The sequence below is a fragment of the Canis lupus genome, chromosome 27, assembly GCF_011100685.1.
Source record: "Canis lupus familiaris isolate Mischka breed German Shepherd chromosome 27, alternate assembly UU_Cfam_GSD_1.0, whole genome shotgun sequence".
Lineage (NCBI taxonomy): Eukaryota > Metazoa > Chordata > Mammalia > Carnivora > Canidae > Canis > Canis lupus.
Genome location: NC_049248.1, coordinates 36374709 through 36396616, shown reverse-complemented (window position 1 = coordinate 36396616; position 21908 = coordinate 36374709). Strand labels below are relative to the sequence as shown.

At 36.9% G+C, this 21908-nt stretch overlaps 1 protein-coding gene and 1 long non-coding RNA gene across 10 annotated transcripts in view; one reads left to right on the top strand and one right to left on the bottom strand.

The window, feature by feature from the left end:
* The window catches only part of TMEM117 (transmembrane protein 117), a 462108-nt gene that overhangs the window by 368746 nt on the left and 71454 nt on the right, over window positions 1–21908 (bottom strand). For 3 of the 4 annotated variants that reach the window (XM_038577402.1, XM_038577406.1, XM_038577405.1), the window contains one exon: window positions 4434–4566. In XM_038577402.1, the coding sequence (XP_038433330.1) occupies window positions 4434–4566 (133 nt within the window). Of the gene's footprint in view, window positions 1–4433; window positions 4567–20029; window positions 20146–21908 lie in introns of those variants that run through there. The other variant, XM_038577404.1, reaches the window with a different exon arrangement.
* Window positions 512–13327, top strand: LOC102155686. Of its 6 annotated transcripts, none has more exons than XR_005380062.1 (6): window positions 536–608; window positions 4062–4122; window positions 7243–7310; window positions 9828–10234; window positions 10340–10564; window positions 13211–13327. It is a non-coding gene; the product is annotated as an uncharacterized LOC102155686 (long non-coding RNA). The 6 variants fall into 6 exon arrangements; XR_005380060.1 differs by having other exon boundaries at window positions 557–608; window positions 7205–7310; XR_005380064.1 differs by having other exon boundaries at window positions 558–608; window positions 7205–7310; window positions 9950–10234.

Genomic DNA, 21908 nt, shown 5'->3' with positions numbered 1-21908 from the left:
ATAAAAAAAAAAATAAACATCAGTTGAGTAAAAGGAAAAAGGACAGTTTACTACATTAAAAACAACACAAAACCGGGGTGCCTGGGTGGTTCTGTTGGTTAAGGGCCTAACTCCTGATTTCAGCTCAGGTCCTGATCTCAGGGTTGTGAGATTGAGCCCCATGTCATCGGGGCCACAAGAGCCTGGATTCTGCTTGGGATTCTCTCTCCCTCCCCCTCAGCCCCTCCCCCTTGCACACAGGCTCTCTGTCTCTCTCAAATAAATAAATAAATAAATAAATGAAACCTTAAAAAAAATTAGAACTAAATAAACAAAACCAAAATGCTGTGGCAGCAGCCCCTTCAGGATTCCAAGGCAGCAACATTCTCCTTGGAGTATTGGGTCTTTTGACTACAAAAGGCATTAATGTGATTTTGGTTAAGAAAAAGTCTCAGATAAATCAAAGTAGACAAAAAGAGAGATGAAAGAGAACTAAACTGCTCTGTATTATGAACTAGATCTGGAAGCTTTCTGGAATTCTGGAGTTCCAGAATTCTAGAAATGGGGGTTAGGGGAGTTCCAGAGAAAAGCAGAAACCTGAAACAGAAAAAAGAATGGCCGGGGATCTGGTGAGGTTCTATTGTTTGTTGTTTTTTTTTTTTAATTTTTATTTATTTATGATAGTCACAGAGAGAGAGAGAGAGAGAGAGGCAGAGACACAGGCAGAGGGAGAAGCAGGCTCCATGCACCGGGAGCCTGATGTGGGATTCGATCCCGGGTCTCCAGGATCGCGCCCTGGGCCAAAGGCAGGCGCCAAACCGCTGCGCCACCCAGGGATCCCTCTGGTGAGGTTCTAAAATCCCAAAGAGAATGTATATTAAAACCATAAAACCACAACTGTGGTTATGAATTTCCCAGAAGATTTGTTTTCCACCCAAAGCGCAGCCTAAGTCAGACAAACCTCCCAGACGCTGCTTGTGCTGGCAGCTATATGTTTTCCAGTCCATCCTTCTCTGCAGCACTTTGCAGAAACATTGAAGGTGGGAGTGTCTGCTTCAATTTCTCACCTAAAATGAGCCCAGATCCTTATCTCTGGTCCTGGCATGAGGGTTAGACTCATATACCCCTATATCACCACCTCTGAGCATCACTACGTAGGCTTACTGCTTTTTCAGATCCTTCTTCCTTTTTTTGCCCTTTGGGTAAGCTCAGCTATGCAGAGCTGTGCAGACTCTATCAGGTTACATTTTCCAGTATCTCTAAGGATTTTGTAGTAGGACAGCCTACCTGCATTGCCACCGTGTAAAAAAGAAGTTGCTCATAAAATGTCTAGAATGTAAAACTCTACCAAGGATCAGAGCCTTCCTGCAGCAGAATCCTGACCTACAACCTCAAACCTTTATGGAAAGATAAATTTACTTTCACCTTGGTGATTCAACAGATAAAAGAAGTTACAAAGATAGCAGCATTTTGGTGGTGTGTGGGTTAGAGGGGCTATAAAGAGAATCAAAGGTGGGGAGACCTTCCCCACAGTGGTAGGAAATATGGAGTGTCTGAGCCTTGGTCCCTTTTAGCTCAGTCAGCTAACCCACCTCTTTCCCTCTCCATCCGACTGCCTCTCTCCCCAGAGATGGCTAATGCCATATAGCTAGCGCACACTTTAGGGAACTGACTCCAATGAGAAGACCAGGAGCAAGCAACTTGACTCTTACCAAGTCAGTTCTGGCTAAAACTCTTGAGGTTCCGTCAGATAAACCTAGGCTTTTTGTTAGAGAATGAAGGAGAGATCAAAGGACTCTGGCTGAACCTAAATTTACAACCAATCCTAAAATTGGGGAAAAAAGGAAAATAGCAAATTACTCTAGGAAATCCTCTTCAAAATCCTAAGGAAGCCACAAACCAGGACAAATTGGAATCCTCGATGCCGATCAAAATCATTGTAAAGAACCCAGGATTCCCCTCCATTACCAGCAATCCTCTGACATAAAATTAGTCGTGATATCCATATGCCTATTATTCTTCCCACAGCCTCTGACTCCATCACTCCTTGCCTTACAAAGCGATGAGGCAATGCTTCAGATAACATGATGTCTCCTCGAGAACCCCAAAAGCATAGTTGTATTCATTTCCCTAAAACCTGATTTTCCTCCAAATTTACATGCCTCCCTTACAGTACTCACTAGTTCAAATGGCATGCATCATTAAAGTTGGTAATATGTCTTTTCTACATGATAATTTGTTTTATTAGTAGAACTAAACCATTTGTCCAAATCCTTGCTTTGGATTTCAAAAAAACATTAAAAAGTGACACCATTAAAATGTCCTTTCAGGAAAAGATCCTTCTGAACAAGAATGAGGCATATTGGTGAAGAGTTCAAGAGTTAGTGAGAATATGGAATACTGTATTTAGTCCGAAAGTGAAAAAGAATCACTTTTGATTTTAGTTAAGACAGACACACATAAATTCTATTTCCTGCGTATACCTCCTACTTCTTTCAATTTTCAAACTCAGCTTGAAAGAGAAAAATACAAAGAAAAACTAATTGACTTAGTGATTGAGTAACAGAATCAACCAGCAATCAACTCTGTGCCAGCCTGAGAGTAGGATGTATTACCAGAATTCACCACTTAATAGCTCGACTCCCCCTTGTTTGTCTAAAGTCGAGACTGAATTATAATGCAACTTTAGACAGGTGACAAAAAACATCTCTGGTCCCCAGTTTCCTAATCTGTAAAACGGACATAATAAATATACCTACTGTGCAGGGTCATTGAGAGGTTTAACTGAGTACTGGTACTGGGTGCTTAATAACTGTTACCTCTCCGTCAGACTGGTTTTATTATCAGCTATTGAGTGCTTCACAGTGTGCCAAGGATTATCTAGCATTGCATTTAATTTATTACTCTTAAATCTGCTTCTTTCCTCAGAATAAGTACTTATGGTTAGCAAAGACCTCCCTAAAATAAAAAAATTTTAAAAATAAAAAAAAGAGAAGTCAACTTCCAAGCAGAGACTATATATTTTATATACAACTTTAATGTACTGTTTTCAGCAAGAACTTAAAAAAAATCCCCTTTCCCCTTCTAGTCCCAGTACTGACAGTACACAACACGTCTCTGACACACTTCCACCTGTGTTGGGTGATTCTAAGAGCACCACACCCCCTTCCATCATTACAGGTGCTGCACTAAGGCTGAGGCTTGTCCTGACTAGCCTCGGTTAGAGTCTAACTCCACCATTTAAAAAGAGACCCATAAATAAATAAAAATTAAAAATAAATAAATAAATAAATAAATAAATAAATAAATAAATAAATAAATAAATAAATAAAAAGAGACCCAGTGAAAAAAATAAAATAAAATAAAATAAAAAATAAAATAAATAAAAAATAAAAAGAGACCCAGTGAATGGCATTATTTGAAACCCAAGAAATAATCACAAACAACGCATTTCCATTACTTCTTAAAGCCTGAACAGTTGATCTAAATATCACCTGCCTGAATTTCTCCCTTTATTATTCATTTTCTTTAATGGTGAGGAAAAACAATAAAACTTTAATTGAGCTATCCCTCTCAGCAGGGAGCAGCGCTGGCTAAAATCTATACATAACATCAAAACAATTGCACTCCAGAACTCAGACAATCTTGCCTTGCCTACATTTAGAAGAAAACAATATTACCTAGTTTTCCAATCTATTGGGGAGAATAGATGAAAACCTTCCTTAGGAACTATTTCAGTGCACAACAGTATCTAAAATGGTTTGTTCTTGTCACTAACCTAATTCTTATTGCTGTAAGCTAAACCATTCTCCTTATATTCTGTTCTTAAAAGTTACTAGCAGCAAACCAAGAATTGGAGAAAGTAACAAAAGAAAAAAAATTTACAATCTCCTTGTTAGCACGTCTTCATGCCACGGTGATTTGATCGGTGATTTGATAAGTATAGATCACAATTCTGGATTTAATACAGGGTGGCCCACTTTTAAAATGACCCATATATAACAAAGGTCTCTCTGTTGGAACTATCAAGAGAGTTAAAAAAAAAAAAATGCCACGAGTATCAAACACTTTTATTTAATCAGGCCTTGCAGAGCATGGAATTGCAAATCTGAAGACCTTCATCTACGCCCAGCTTTACTAAATGTGAGTATAAACGTCAGTAAGATTTCCTGATTCTCATACTCTCTGTGACTATCCTGAAATTGTCACCTGCCCTCAAACTACCCCACAGAGAAGTCCTCAAGTAGAAGGAACACAAGGTAAGGATTGTGGAATGCTATAAGCTCCTTGGAGAAAAGACTCCAAACGTCTTATGTAAGAAAAATGCACAGATTATCTTTATTAACAGAATATTTGTGAAGATTTCGACTACTACAAACTAAAAAATTCTCTTTGAATTTTTACGAGTTTCAAACATAACACTCACCACAGTAGAAAGGGGAAAGATAACCTACCCCATGTTCCCATCCATTAGAAGAATCGTGTTGTAGATATGAGAAAATATGAAGAGAAACAGAATTGTGCTGAAGAACATTGTCATCCATGACCCATGATCCTCTCGAAACATTTTTAACCGGAGCAACTGACCTGCAATATAAGATATTATTAGAAATCAGTATCCATCACGACTTAACAATTCATATATCTTTGTTTTCGTTTACTGAATCTCTCTTATCTCACTATATTCTGAAGTCTTTGCCATAGAATTGCCTTATGGGTCAAACTACTCTATTAATACCTTTCTGGAAAAAAAAAATATCCTTTCTGGTCTTTTGTCAATAAGTGATCATGGATGAAGTCCAAGACAGCCCCCATATCACCCTGGAGCCAACAATACTAACATGAGACTCCAGGATAGTTCAGAAATAGTTCATTAGGCTGCCCTGAAAACAAGAGGAATTAGAGCACAGCCACCTGCTGTTTTCTATTGCACAAACGTGTCTTCGGCTCCTTGTATACTGAATCTACTTCAGGCAAATGGTAGGGATGTTAAGTTCCACAGAATTTCCTTTTGCTTCCATAGACCCACTCCCAGGGCTGACCAGACAACAAAACCAAGGCAGAATTCACTAATACAAAGATCCAATTGTTGAAGGTACATGAAAATTTAAAAAGGAAAAATATAGTTTCTGTCATCAGATACAGATGACACAGTCTCACTAGTAGCTAGAACATTCACACCTGCACATAGACCTATGCACAGATGTAGGAGTCGAAGGGCAGGGGTCAGGGGAGGAGAGGGCAGCATGCACAGGTGTTATGGAGCTTGGTGCGGCTCCCAGCAAAAGTTTACTTCCACCTTGATGCCTAAAATTCCATTTAGGAATTGCTAAATGCTAAAATTAGAAAGAACGTTAAAATGCAAATATTTCAAGGAAGGAAAAGGTGTATAGGTGAATACCAAAGTAAACAGTACTAATATCAGAATTAATGCAGAAACATTTCTTGATTTACGGCAGAGGAGAAAAATGAGAACATCACTGTCCTGAAAGGTGAGAAAGATGACAAACCTTGAGAGTAAGAAAAAAAATGAACATAGGTCACCCTGGCTTCTCCTAAGATCAACTTTGTCTAGTATGCTTATTTCCATTCCTGAGAAAGTTATCTAAATGATGATAAGGGAGATGATACACATATATGAACTACAATTAAAAGAGAGTAGGCCTGAAATCTCATAACAGATTTTCTCACTAGAGAAAATATACCCTTTTTATTCATGATACGTCAAAAGTTATGAAAAATATAGACATATTTCCACCTGGAAATTGTCTCTCTAGGGATAGACAGTAGCGCTCATGTAGGTTACTGAGGATAGGAAGAAATCTCTTAAGATTTAATTACAAGATTTTCTTGTACTCCACTTTTATTAAAATAGCACTTTAGGTTTCATTTGGAAACCAGAAACATTACCTTAGCCAACACTTTAAGTAGAGCAAAAAAAAAAAAAAAAAATGGAGATCTGGTTACATCATCTGGTTTCTTGGCCTGCGCAAGATAAGCAAAGGGCAAATCTGAAAATCAGGAGGAACGTTACTGACAACAAAATGAAGAATGTGGAAAACTATCTATTGAAGCAAACGAAACTAGCAGAGCAAATTACAACGTCACAGAACTTGCTGATTAATTGAATCAATAGTTATGGAAAGCCAGAGATCTGCAAATCTCCACACAATACATTGTCAGGAATATGATAAATAGATATTAAGCAAAGAATGCTTGAGAGTAAAAAAATCTCATTCCATAAATATCATAAACAAACTGTGAAGAATATTATTCAGTCGTTGAACAAAATATTGAACATGTTTAATTACATGTCAGTCATGGTTCTAGGTACTAGAAATCCAGTGGAGGGCAAGGCAGGAAGGTGTTTGAAGTCCATCATTATTTCAGTGATTAATAAAAATGGGATCTTATTTTGGACTCATGGGCTCTCTATGTTCAAAGTTCCCTTTGCTACAAACTCTTTCAACTTCAAGCTAAGATTAATTTAATTCAGCAGTTTATACCTAAGAACAGCAAAGACCAGCAATTAGAGTTCCTTGAAAATTTAAATGTGAATTTCCTTCTTAACATATGCATATGTCAAAAAAATTACTAATGGATATACTTTAAAAGTCAAATCATAATGCTGGCAATTGAAGAGTGCTTTGCAAATAAAATGTAGTAGATTAACTGTACACTAGCTGAAATAACACAAAGTTAGTAAAAAAGGAAATGTGACAGTACCATTTATGCTGTCATTGCCAAGCTCATTGTCTGGCACTAATTTCAGTCATTAGAGTCATTAGAACAAAATGGCAGGCTAACATGGCTTGAAATTCACTTGCAACGCATAATAAAAGTGCTGCAATATATGAAGGACAGGACTTGGTGTGGCTCAAATGTTGAGTCAAATCTCATTATAAAAATTACCCATAAGTTACTTCAAGGTTAACTTACTGAGTGTCCATCTTGTTGCTAGAAACACATATACATGGATTTCCATCAACTGGCTGCTGTCATGAGTGACTTCTCATGCAAGCCAATCAAAATCAAGAACCTCAGTGTTGCCTAAAGATGTCACATGAAAATGTGCTGTCTTTGCCCTGCAGTACGACCATACATTTGGTTTGCCTGGGACAATCCTGGCTTATAACTGTTGTTCTGACATAATTATTAATAATGCCCCCTTCCTTTCTTAGGTGTACTGGTTTGGGTAATAAATTATGTGCCACCTTTTCTGTAGGTCACAGAATTCAGAATTTTATAACACTTTTCCTTTAGAGGAGTTGCAGTAAATAACTGAAGACAGCCGTTATAAGCCAACAATAGTAAAAGGCATCACTAAGAAGGTGAGTACATTCTGATAAGGTCATAAGTGATATTTATTTTACTCATATAGACATATTTGTAAATATAGTGTATATTTATTTTAATAAAATTTGTCTGGGACTATATGGACCATCACCTATGATATGGTCAAGATAATTGGAAAATGAATCTAAGAACAAGCAGAAGTATTAAGTTGGTACACATGCCTGTATATGTGTTGGAGGACACAGGGATTGGCTGTTATGAATCCAGTTAAAGTCAACCAAAATACCCTAAAACCTCAGTCTTTCCTGGAAATACAGTAGGTTTAAGGCCAGTAAGATGTCATAAAATTCTAACAAGATTAATGATCTAAAAGCATATTTTAAAATATACGAATACCCACATATGTAATGGAAAATAAAAAGAGACAAATATAATAGGGAGAACTATGGAGAAACTTGGTTTTGGGGTAGGGGGGATTTTGACTGCTGTGTTCTCATCAGCTAAAGAAAAAGGAATATTTCCTTTCTACCTTACAACCAAGACTTTTATCCTGAGTTCTGGGTACCTTTTGTTCAAGTGTGGTTCTCACAAGGAGGCCTTGACAAAGAAATAAACAATCTCAGAGGAAGAGAAGTAGAAGTGTCTGTGTTTCCACATAAGACATGGGAGTAGCCCTACTTCTGGGAATTTGTTAAAGCAAGGGATTCAATGGAGGGAGTGCTTCTAGGTTCATGGAAGATCCAAAGATTTAGGCCTCTAAGGGAGCAGAACATCACTTGAATTTGATTTCCTGGATGCTGGTAAAAGCCAAAGTATCAAGAGTCATGGCGTTGAAAGTCAGGTAAGGAGACTCAGCTAGCCCCAAGGGTGTAAGCCCAGTAGGGCTGCCACCAACCTCCATTAGGAACACAACAACCTGGGTAGGACCCAGCCAACTGCTAGAGGAGGTCTTCGAGAGAACAAAATCACCAGGTGACCCTCAGCCAAACTTAGGCAATCCGAGGCTCCTGATCCCTTTCCCCTGTCATTGGAACATTCATTCTACCACCATTCCCACAGTGGGAGCTGTTTTTAACGACGCAGCCTTGAGAGAGCAATGAGTTGTTGAAACTGCCCAGATGGTCTAAGTGCCTGAACTCAGTTAAGGCCTCTATATGAATTTTTAAGATTGCGGAGGGCAAGCGCCGAGATCTATCCATCTTGTGGCCACCGAAGGCAAGCCTCGTAAATGTTCTTTTGCTTATTAAAACTGCCACCTCCCAATTGGGAGGTCTCTGCTGCTTTCTTCAGACTCTCCTTGCCCTCCATGTATGGGAGCCAGTGTCAGATTTTGAGAAATCCTCAAGGTTGCAAACCAACAATGTCTTAAACCATAGAACAGAGCCAAAGAGGTGGCCAAAGACCATCACCCAAGCAGCAGTAGAAGAAGGGAACAGGTAAATACAGGATACAGGTAAATACAAGGATCTGTTTCCAGGACCCCTGCAGCCTTGGGACTATTCTAAACTTTAGTGATAAAAAAGGTAAGGTGAAAAATTACCAGTATTGTACTCTCTGCCCACCTTGGTAAGCAGGAATCAGGGCAAGATTTACATAATATAGAGGAAAAACTACGGGATTACACATAAGACCCCGGCCAAGAAATATAAAAGAACAAATGAAGGTGGCACTTTCCTCAAGAGGACTTCAAACTGAAATTAATACCACTATCTATTAAGTCTCCTGCCCCCAAATCTCCTACATATGATGTGGCCCACCATATACATAATGTATCCATGAGTGTACTTAATGGATACATATGTAAGAAAAAATGTAATCTACAGCTATTTAAAAACTTTTAATTTGCTGAAGTCAAAAAAGTGGTCAAAGTTGGAATAGCAGGCATTCCACATACCAGTAAGAATGTTCTCTGTTGCAAATAACAGAGAAAGGAGGAAGGGGAAGGAAGGAAGGAAGGAAGGAAGGAAGGAAGGAAGGAAGGAAGGAAGGACAGGAAGGACAGGAAGGAGAGGAAAAAAGAAAGGAAAGGAAAGGAAAGGAAAAGAAGAAAGAACGGAAAGGAAGGCAAGAACGTGAAGGGAAGGGAAGGACGGAATGGGAACGGGAAGGAATTTACGGAGCCAGTACCTTGAAGGCCCGATTCAAGGAAAGGAAAGGAACTTCCCTTCCCTTATTCCATTCCTTCCCCCCTTCCCTTCCCTTCCCTTCCCCCTTCATTCCCCTTGCCTTCCTTCCTCCTCCTTCCTTCCTGCATCTTCCCATCCTTCCCTCCTTCCTTCAAACTCCTTCGGTCCTGGCTTTCCAGGGAAGAGAAGAAAAAAACACTAAAAACCAGCTTAAATTATACGAGTCTTTATTGGCTTCTCATTTTCTAAGCATCATGTTTGTTCCCTAAAAAAAAAAAAAAAAAAAGCAATTAATTTTCTCCTTAACATATATGTTCAGAAAATAATGTACATTTAGCTTAACTAAAGAAATGAAATGACTTCAAGCAAGGCTTGATCCAGCACTCAAATAATATAACCAAGGCTTGATTTATCTCCATTTCCCAGCTTGATTTCTTCAAGGTGAGGCACCATCATAGCCAGCTCCTCCAACATGTTCACACGTACCCCCTCTGTAGACCCAAGATGATTCTAGCAATCCTGAGTCATGTGCCTTCGTTTTTTTCCAGAGAGGAAAAACATAATGCTTTTGCTCCACTATTTCTAAAGAAAGGTATGTGGTTCACTCTCACTGACCTTGTTTGGGTCCTGAACCAATTACCACTGACACAGTTACGAAGAGCAATGAGAAGCTAAGCCTATGTCACACGTGACACTCCTAGAGCCAGACTAAATTAACTACCTAGCACTACACTGATCTATAAATGTAAATCAAGAATGGCAAACATTGTTGAAAACAGCAGAACCATAAGATGGAAGATCCCTGAGTCCTTGAATCGCTGCTTAGAACAAAGGTACCTGCCATGTTGTGAGCTTTATATGGGTGAGAAATTCAATTGGGATGCACCCATTGTATATTTTGGAGATTTTAATTACTGAAACTACTTTTACCCTACCAGATACAAGAAGACCAATGGATCAAAGGCCCAGAGAAGGAAAATAAAAGGGGTTTTAAAATGGCCCACATGGACTCTTTACTTCCTGGTCTTTCTTTATATCCCTAGTATTCAGTAGAAATAATGGTAAAATATCTGCATCAAATTAAATGCTGATGGACAGATCCTAGAAGGAAAATTAAGACCTGCCCACAAGAAAGGGCACACAGTTTCCAAAAGAAAAATTCTGTAAGTAAAACATGGGGGAACATACATCTTGCTGGCAATGATGCCATCACTCACACAGCTCAACCCCAGAACACCTAAGGCCCAAGACTTTGTATAATTTATTGTCTACTTGTGTGTGCCACACCCATCCACAAACTGTAACACAGCGAGGAACATATTTGTCTTCTTCCCTGCTAGTATCGCCATGGCACTGGCACGTAGCATGTCTTAGATAAATATTTGTCCAACTGTTAAACAACAAAGGGACACAATACAATATAGAGCAACAGTGTACAAATGAACAAAAAAATATTCCACTATGTCTAAAATCCTATGTCTTTGGAGCTCTGGCAATTATACCCACCCTCTGTGCCATGTGGAACCCATCAGTTCCTTGACCTTCAGCTCCTCCTTATTTTCTCCCCATCTATTAGCCGCCTCCTGAGTTCTATTTCCTATTCATCATGAAACTTCTGTTTCCTTATCAAACTTTCTTTTCCTCAACACCCTCATTTCCTGTGCACACCATACTTGCCTTATGCTTGCCCTGCAAAATCCCAACTTTAATTCAGCACCATAGTTTGCTTTCTCTGGTCCTAGTAAACTATGGTGAAAAAAAGTTACACGAGTAGATTAAGAAGCCACTACATAATCATGATCCTCAACTTCAGCAGCCACCACAACCGTGTACATTAATTGTTTTCCTTGTACTTGTCAACCTCTTTTCCATTCTCCTCACCATCCATCTCAAACTTTACCTCAAAGTTCCTACTAAGCCTCTTTCGCTCTCAGAATAGGACCTTGGCCCAACGACAAGGAAGTACTGCTGCCACCAAACATGATTTCCTTCAACTTTCAGCCCACTTACATGCATCCGCTTATCTCTCCCCACTTCCTTCCATTGTTTCTCAGGGAAGTAGTGCTCATCCCACAAAAGGACCCACCTGTGCTTTCTTAAAACCATATCTACCCCTCTCTTGGGGCCTTGCTTCATCAGCCTTCCTTTCTCTCCTTTGTATTTCCAATCTCTCTCTCTCCTGGTTCTCTTCTCTACCTCTTAAGCCTCTTAAGTCATCCTAAAAGCAGTGCTTTCTTGGCTTTGTGTCCTTGAACTACCACCCATTCTTCTTCCTTTGTGTCCAGATTTCAAGAAAGAGTAACATGCATCATGCTCACTCTCCCTGGATCTTACTTGCAATGCAAACATTCTACTGAAATTGTTCTGGCAAATGTTAACGACTTCTACATTGCCAAATCCACTAGAAATATATTGCCCTTTAATTAACAGGACATCTCAGTTGCATCCTACATAGCAGTTCACTCTTGCCATTTTTGACACTACCTTGGATTCTCTACCACCAAATACCCTTTGTTCTTTTTTTTACTTTCCCGATTATTCCCAGTCACTTTTTAAGGCATCTCTTCTTCTACTTGTCCCATAAATTATGATGTTTCCCATGGTCTGTCCTCAGGGTTTCCCTTTCTCAAATCACCACATGATCTCATCCACTGTTGTGGGTTTAATATTCAGTATCTCCAGCACAAACTTTTCCTCCCAAGCTTCACACTGAAAGAGTTCTTCACTCTCCTCCTGAATGTTCTACACAGTAGAAATTCAAACTCTGTATACAAATTCAAACTCAGTATTCCAAATTTCCACCCCTATCTCCAACCTGAACCTTCCTATCCCTAAATCCATTCCTCCTTCTGACTTTGCCATCTTATTATTGTCAACATAACTTAAGGTAGATTTCATTCTTGATCTTTTTTTCTGCATACCTATCATTTCGATCAACAGTCACATTATTTTATGACCTTACATACCATACTCTTCTCTCATAATTTGAGTTCTCATTGTATCTCCATAGGAATATTACAACAAGCTAACTGGCCTTCCTCACTCGCACCTTTTCCATTCCAAATCCAACATCTATACAGCTAAGAGATCTAACTGAAATACAAATGTGGTCACACTGTTCCTTCACTTAAAATCAATGATCACCATTCCCCCACTGTAACTCAAGCTCCTTCAGGTGGTACAGAAGGCACTGCTTGATTTGATCCAAGTTATCTCTCTTCTCACCACCGCCTACCCTCCACTCTAGTTCCATCAAACAGATTTCAGCTTCTTATGCTTAGGCTGAACCCTCTGCCTGGATACTCTTCCTTCTCCATCTCTTGACTAACTCCTGCATTTTCTGTGGGCCTTAAAATGGAGGTCAGAGACAATCTCTTCTAGGTAGTTATCTTCATTGTCAAATATTTCATATATTAGAGTCATAGAGCGAGTTTATAGGATGTACTCTTTCAGGAAGTAATAAGTTCCCTTCAGTGCAGATAAGAGGACTGGCCACTAGCCAGTTTAAAGGGTTGAATTACATGACTTTTAAGATCTCATCCAACTCTAGGGTTCTAGGATTTGTTTAGTCAGTGAGAAATTACTGTAGTCCACTAACTCAAAATCCTTTAAGTTAAAAAGAGAAATACCTATTGAGGGAAAAAGAGGAAATGTTCCTCCTTGTGTTTTATCTGTCATTGTTTGCCTTTCTAATCTAAAAAATAAAGCTAAAGTAACACACTGATAAGATTCTTTAAAAGCCAAGTTAATATTTAACACTTTATATGAGAACACTTGACAATAATGTAATTCCTATTTTTTATGTCTAGAATGAAACAATAAAGGATAAAGAAATTGGATCAGAGCATTTCAATATCAATTGAACTTCACTTCCAATCAGACTAAAGTTATATGAAGTATTCATGAGTAATTTGTGTTAATTTCTAGTTTATAAGGACATGACATGATATGATTTTTTTTGAGATTTACTAATTGAAAAATGGCAACAGAATAAAAATAACTAAAATAAAGCAATCCCAGGATGGGATATCAAAAAAGAAAATTATCTAACAAAACACATTAGAATATCATTAGGGAAAAAGGATGTTCTAGTTAGACACATGTAGCATTATAAAAAGTGCAAGATCATAAAACTTTTGTACTCTAAGGGCACCATTCAATTAATATTCAGATCAAGTCTTGTTATTTCAGTGTACAAAGAGAATTTAAAAAAACATTGAATAGATGGTTTTTCTTCACATGAGGAGTAGGAGCTTACACATAAAATGTTTGCTATTCACTGAATTTGACAGAAAACCAAATATTGAGAAATGAAATATAATCCCGTATAATACTACAAATATGTATTACAATATGTAATTTTAAAAAGGTTCTAAAAAATGAACTATTGGGACTTCATCAAGATAAGAAGCTTTTGCACAGCAAAGGATACAGTCAACAAAACTAAAAGACAACCTACAGAATGGGAGAAGATATTTGCAAATGACGTATCAGATAAAGGGCTAGTTTCCAAGATCTAGAAAGAACTTCTTAAACTCAACACCAAAGAAACAAACAATCCAATCATGAAATGGGCAAAAGACATGAAGAGAAATCTCACAGAGGAAGACATAGACATGGCCAACATACACATGAGAAAATGCTCTGCATCACTTGCCATCAGGGAAATACAAATCAAAACCACAATGAGATACCACCTCACACCAGCGAGAATGGGCAAAATTAACAAGGCAGGAAAACCACAAATGTTGGAGAGGATGCAGAGAAAAGGGAACCCTCTTGCACTGTTGGTGGGAATGTGAAATGGTGTAGCCACTCTGGAAAACTGTGTGGAGGTTCCTCAAAGAGTTAAAAATAGATCTGCCCTACGACCCAGCAATTGCACTGCTGGGGATTTACCCCAAAGATACAGATGCAGTGAAACACTGGGACACCTGCACCCCGATGTTTCTAGCAGCAATGGCCACGATAGCCAAACTGTGGAAGGAGCCTCGGTGTCCAACGAAAGATGAATGGATAAAGAAGATGTGGTTTATGTATACAATGGAATATTACTCAGCCATTAGAAATGACAAATACCCACCATTTGCTTCAACGTGGATGGAACTGGAGGGTATTATGCTGAGTGAAATAAGTCAATCAGAGAAGGACAAACATTATATGGTCTCATTCATTTGGGGAATATAAATAATAGTGATAGGGAATAGAGGGGAAGGAAGAAGAAATGGGTAGGAAATATCAGAAAGGGAGACAGAACATGGAAGACTCCTAACTCTGGGAAACGAACTAGGGGTGGTAGAAGGGGAGGTGGGTGGGGGGTGGGGGTGAATGGGTGGCAGGCACTGAGGTGGGCACTTGACGGGATGAGCACTAGGTGTTATTCTCTATGTTGGCAAATTGAACACCAATAAAAAATAAATTTATTATTAAAAAAATAAAAATAAAAAAGGTTATAAAAAAGAACAAAAAAATAAGACTACAGTTAGATACTCAGCATAAACAATGCTGTTTTCAGACCTAGAGTGTAATGTCAATTTCAAAAGTGTATATATTACAAACTTTTAGTAAAATACATATCTACTAAATAAACACATGTTGATATAAATAATTCTCCACAGAAAAAACAGTAATAAACCCTCCATTTTATTGAGGGAGTTGAAATATTTTACTATAATAATATGGCTTTTTCCATTAGACTATTCTTAGGATTAACTGACTTAAATTGCTTGTTACTGCTCAAGAGAAAAAAGTATGATCCCAAAAGGAAATTATTCATTTATTATCTACTGGTTTTCCTGTTAAGGAAAAAATAGCCACTGAATAAAAAAAATACTAAATTAACATTACATCTTAGCTTGTAGCCCAAAATAAAATTTAGCAGCATACTTAATTTCTGCATATAAATTATACATATATGATTTATATCATATATATACATATAATATTATCATGATTCTATAATTTTAATAAAATCAATTTATTCTATATCTTCCAGATTTGTACAGGTGAAATAACCCTAAGCAGTACTTTTAAGATCAAAACCCATCAAAAAAGTAAAAATTTAAAAAATATGTTCTGAAATGTTAGAACTTGTAGTTTTTACCACAATGTTGTATTTCAAAATGGGCAACAGGATAAAAAATACAGCTTCCTATTCTTAAAAATTAATATAATCACTACTATTAATAAATTTTCATGTCTTCATCATTATATTGATATCAGCTTTGAAAACAATCATATACTTTTAAAATAAGTTATCATTTAAGTTCAGCATTCTATTAATCCATCTAAAAAGGAAACATTAAATTAAAAAAAAAGTTAAAATAAGTTCTTTAGAAAAAAGGAAATAATATAGTTCAGAAACTCAGAACTACATAAGAAAAGACAAATATCAAAGATGAGATAAGTGAAGGTAAAATAAAAGCTTTTTTTCTCTTACTTTTAACTGATCTAACATAAGCTTGTTCAAAATAATAAGATACAGTATATTCAAGTATGTATATATGTTATATATGTGTATATACATATATATTATATATTATATATTATATATATATATTCTTATATATGTAAAAATATATGCATACACGACAGGCACACAAAGGATCCCAGGGCCTGTGCCAAAAAGGTCCCAAGGACTTTTTCCCAAGCTCCTTTTGAGTAGTTCTTTCCCTCCCTGTGGTGGTTCCCTTACATGCATGTGCTGATCATGCCTCACTTGAACCGAAGGGGCATCTGCTGGTCTCTAAAATTACTTCTCTGTGCTCTGCTCTCCTATCCAGTACCTGCCCTGAGAGTTCTGTCTCAGCAGCCCCCCACACCCAACTCTGCATCCTCAACTCACAGAGACCCCAGCCTCTGCCTAATGTTTTAAACTCCTACATTGAAATCAGGAAACTCTCTCTCCAGGAAGTAAGCTGGAGTAACTGTAGGCCTCACTTTTTAAAAAAGATTTTAAAAATTTATTTATTCATGACAGACACAGAGAAAGAGGCATAGGCATAGGCAGAGGGAGAAGCAGGCTCCCTGTGGGGAGCCTGATGTAAGACTCCATCCCAGGAACCCTGGATCACGACCTGAGCCAAAGGCAGACGCTCAAGCACTGAGTCACCCAGGTGTTCCTACGCTTCACTTTTGTTAAAAGATAAAGAAAAGATCTTAAAAACAGACAGCAAAGTTAGGTTACTTCAAAGGAACAACATTTATCCTGCTCGAATACTTCCGAATAGTAGCAAAGAAGTCATAAAACGGTGCTAAAAAGTACTATCAACTTAGAATTATGTTCCTAGTGCAAATGTCCATCATAATGAAGGCAACTGCTTGAAGGCATCAAAGAGCAAACAAGGCAGCCAAGATTTAAAGGGTCAAGATCCCTGGAAGAAGAAAAATGAATTTAAATGAGCTGTTTCTTCTCCTTGGAAGATGTGATTTTCAGTGTAGGACATAGGGACCGCATGTGGCCTTGAGTTTGAGGCAGTCTCAGGGGTCAGGGAGACAGAAACTGAAATTCAGGGCTCCCAGTGCAACCAGGACATGAGGTATCAAAATATCAGAAGAAGGGAAACCCAAAAAGTGAACCCAAACATCTAATACAATTTCCCACAGAGCATTTGCTGATACCTAAACCATGTAGGTGAGAGGTAAAAACCAGTAAGGAACAGCTGAAAAAAGCAAAACACTAAGCATAGATTTTAGCAGTCTCATGATACTCAGGAAACACCAAAGTAGAAGAACTCTGAGCAAAGTCTAGGGTGTCAGTTGTGACACATGAGGAACTATACCATAGAAGTAAGGACAAATTAGAAACAGATCAACCCGAGAAAAGCCAGATACCCAGTTTCTATCTGCTTACCAGGAGAAAATTACATTTTCCCTAAGAAGATTATCATGAACTTCTAAAGTTCTTCACATATCATCTCTGATATTCAAGTTTAAAAAAAAATAGGGGCACAAGGAAACAAGACAAGAAAAATTACTGAAAATCAAGAGACAATATAAACAGACTCATTAATGATGTGCATATTGGAGTTGTAAGACACAAAGTCAAAGTAACTATAATCAATATGCTCCAGAAAATAGATGAAAAGATTATGGATTTTACCAAAGAACTGGAAACTATTTTGAAAATCAACTGAAATATCTAAATCTGAAAAATATTAACTGAACTAATAACTATAGATTTAATAGCAGTTATATATGTACAGACTATGTGATTCCATTTATATAAATTTCTAGAAACTGCAAACTAAACAGAAGAGTCACCTAAAGGTGTGGAGGGATGGGAGAAATGAATCACCAAAACTCATGAAAAAACTTTTATTTTGATTGTGGCAACAGTTTCACAAATGGATATGTATGTCAAAGTTTATAAAACTATACAGCTAAACGTGCAGTATGTCAATTATGCCTCCATAAAATTATTTAAAATTAAAATAACAATAATATTATCTTTTAAGATTTGAAACACGTGGAATTTAAGTTTATGACAAAAGTAGGTCAAAGGATAGAAAGAAAAAAATAAATAAAATAAAATAAGATCTTTAAAAAAATTTAAGGTATAAAAGGCAGTCTAATAAAACTATAGAGAGAAATAAAGAAATCCATAATCATAGCATGAGATTTCAAGATCTCACTTACTGACTGGTCATGTAGACAAAAATAAAGTTAATAAATAATAGAGTATTTCAATAATACAATTAACAATTGATTTAATGGGGTGCCTGGCTGGCTCAGTTGGAGAAGCATGTAACTCTTGAGCTCAAGATTGTAAATTTGAGCACCACACTGGGTATAGAGATTACTTAAAAATAAAGATCTTAAAAGAAAACCAACTTGATTTCATGGACTTATTATATTTAAGCCTGTATGCAACAATTAAAGAGTACATATTGTTTTCTAACATAGATTAAAAACTTTAAAAATCAAACATGGACTACATCACAAAACAAATCTCAGCAAAGTTCGAAGTTTAGATATCTCACATATCATTATTTCCTAAAAACAGTGCAATCGATTAGCAATTAATAAAAAAGTTAAATGATTTTTATATCTCACATCTCAGAAATTTGAAAACATATTTCAAAATAATTCATGCATAAAACAAAAATCTTAATTGAGAGAAATATTTAGAATTAAATGATTATCAATACAATATATAGAAAACATGTGGAATGTAACAGAAGCAGTATAAAGTGGGAAACTTAAATCTTCAATTGCTTGCTACTTCCATTTCTACTATAAAAGAAAGTCTGAATATAAAGAAATATTGAATGTAAGAAGAAAAAGAACAAAAAAGTAAAGACAGAATGCAGAAGAAAGATGATAAGAGCAAAAAAAAATTATTTACACTGAAGGCAAAAATAAAATAGACTATAAACAAAGTAAAACAATATTTTATAAGCAGACAAATCTTTGAGTAATGAAGAAAAAGGAAGGCAATAAAAGGTACTAGAATTATGTTAATCTGAACCTGAAATGCAGATGTGATTTATATTTTTTGTTAACCTGAATTTTATAGATTTTTTTAAAAAGATTTTATTTATTCATTCATGAGAGACACAGAGAGAGAGAGAGAGAGAGAGAGCAGAAACACAGGCAGAGGAAGAAGCAGGCTCCATGCAGGGAGCCTGATGTGGGACTTGACCCTGGGACTCCAGGATCACGCTCTGGGCTGAAGGCAGGAGCTAAACTGCTGAGCCACCCAGGGATCCCTGAATTTCATAGTTTATGAAAATATTTCTCAGAACAATTTAAACACTGCAGTTCCTGAATTCATATATGAGACACTCATATAGTTTAGAAGAAACAATCCAACTGGAAGTGGGGAAAAAAGTACAGAATAGAGTGCTCAAAGACAGCTGAATACATAGCTCCTTATGTAAAACTGTTGGAAAAAAAACAATTATCCATAAATGAAAGTAAATGTCAGTAAATGTGCCAGTAGATGTTTAAAGACTAAAGTGCCCTGAGTGCTTCTACTGAGTTTTGGTAAGAACGTCACACTGCCAATTTTGAACTGAATTATTCCACTGAAGTAGCAAAGGTTTCTTGATGTGCTTGTATTGAATAAATCTAACATATATGAAACCAAGTCTTAGATATATCTTTATAAACATACATTTGATGAGTCTGTAAGTTGACAATTTTCTAACTTCAGTAACTTTTCAACATCTATTATTTACATAGCTACTAAAAGTACTGGGGATACATGTATTTAACATGTGCAGTGTTATGCATATGTTGCAAGTAGCTGGTTTGAGCCTAAAGTTGGGATTCAGACAGTACAGATGAATTGAAAGAAAAAGTTTCCAATATTTTCAATAATTTATTTTCTTGAGGTATTTTGGCTGGGTATAAAATAAAATAGGCAAAACAATTTTGTATCTAAAGCACAAGACGGTATATATTATAATGAAGCTGAGCCCATGGATCCAGGTCTTGAGCCCTACAAGACATAGGAACATACCCTTTGGATATTTAGAATAAAATATAAAATTCAAAGGTACAAAAAAGATTTTCTTCCACCTTTAGGTGAAAATAAGTACAAAGCTGAAATAGAAATGATTTCATATAATTATTATTTTAGCAGGTTAGGAATTTAAAAATTCAGAGGCACTGGAAAACCTTACCATTGGCATAAGGTGAAAGTAGGTGAAATTCTGAAACTGTAGCAGTGATGAGACACGAGCCTTAAATAGTACCCTCCCCCACCAACAGTGGCAGTGGACATCAAAAGAGGGTTCTACAACAGAATGTAACAGATTACTTCATCAGTCTATATGATATTCCCCTGAGGACCACAAGAAGCAAGTGTTTGAGATTTTAAAGGAGGTAGAAATTACAGGTGTGCCAAGAAACAGTGACACTGAGTTATACAGATAAACATGGCCCTCTAACTCAACTCAATACTTTTAACCAAAACAAGCATTTATAAAGTATGGTAGCCAACCTCCAAGATGGTCCCCACTGAATCTCATCTCTTGCTAGTCATCCCATGCGTAATGTTCTTCCACACTGAATTACAACTGGTCTATGTGACCAATAAAATATAGTTGAAGTGACAATGAATGATTTTCAAGGCCAGGTTGTGAAAGGCATTGCAATTTCCACCTTGGTCTCTCTCTTGAATTGCTCACTCTGGGGGAAATCAGCTGTCATGGTCATGGGGCAATGAAGTTTCCCTATGGAAACATCTACATGGTGAGGAATTGAGGGCTCCAGTGAACAACTAGTACCAACTTGTAATCCCATTTGAGAGAGCCATCTTGATAGAGGAGAACCTTCCAATCAACTCTTCACATGACTGTAGTCCTACCTGATATACTGACATTAACCTCATCAGAGATCCCAATGCAGAACTACCTAAGCTGCTCCCAAATACCTCATCCAGAAAAACCGTGTGAGATCACAAATACTTATTCTTATTTTAAGCCTCTGAATTTTGGTATAATTTGTTTAAATAGCAGTAAGTAACTCTAGGCTCTATAATTATTCTAAAGGCCAATAGGAGCCAGTTTAGAATTTGAGTCATGGAAATAACAAAATCCAGCATGATATATGATTGTATGAGGAAAGATCAGAGACCACAAAATAGAAACAAAAGTTAAATATTTATAATATAAATACTTAGCTTACCTTAAAATGTTTGACATTATGATGACAGAGCAAAAGAACCTTTGTGAAAATTACCTTTCATAGCATGAAAGCCTTGAAATAATTGAATAATTTCAAAGGGCAACCTTTGTGTAGTAAATGTCACTAATGATATTTTATTTGATCTCTACTATAATTCACATAACGTGTCATATTTTTCACCATATTTTCTATCATTTTAGTCAGAGTTTTGACACCTGTGTCACTGATAAAACAATAGATACAGGAGTTATTTTAGAAGATTGGTGTCTATGCAAACTAAATGAATAACAGAAATTCAGATGTTAGAGTTCTTTGATCTGTAAGCATGCAAGCAATATTGTTTCTGAATTTTAATTTACTTAAATTTATAACATATCTCAGATATAGAAAGAATAAACAAGCAAAACAAATAAGGAACCACACCACACTCTGGAGAGCCAACAAACTGCATTTACAGAAAAGAGATAAAAATATGCAACCCATTAGAATCCACAGTACCATTTTTTCTTGAAATCTTACTCTTACCAAATCCACTATTTCATTTAGTTCTTATTTAAAAGACATTTATAGGGCACCTGGGTGGCTCAGTCAGTTAAGCATCTGCCTTTGGCTCAGGTCATGATCCTGAGATCCTGGGATCCAGCCTGGTGTTGGGCTCCCTGTTCAGGGGGAGCCTGCTTCTACCTCTCCCTTTGCCCCTTCCCCCACTGATGCACGTGCACAATCTCTCTCTCTCTCTCTCTCTCTCTCTCTCTCAAATAAATAAAATCCTTAAAAATAAATACAAATAAATAAACAAATAAAAGACACTTAGTGTCATGGTCTTCTAGGCTGTATTATAAATGCTTCATTAAAGAATAACATAAGAGCCAT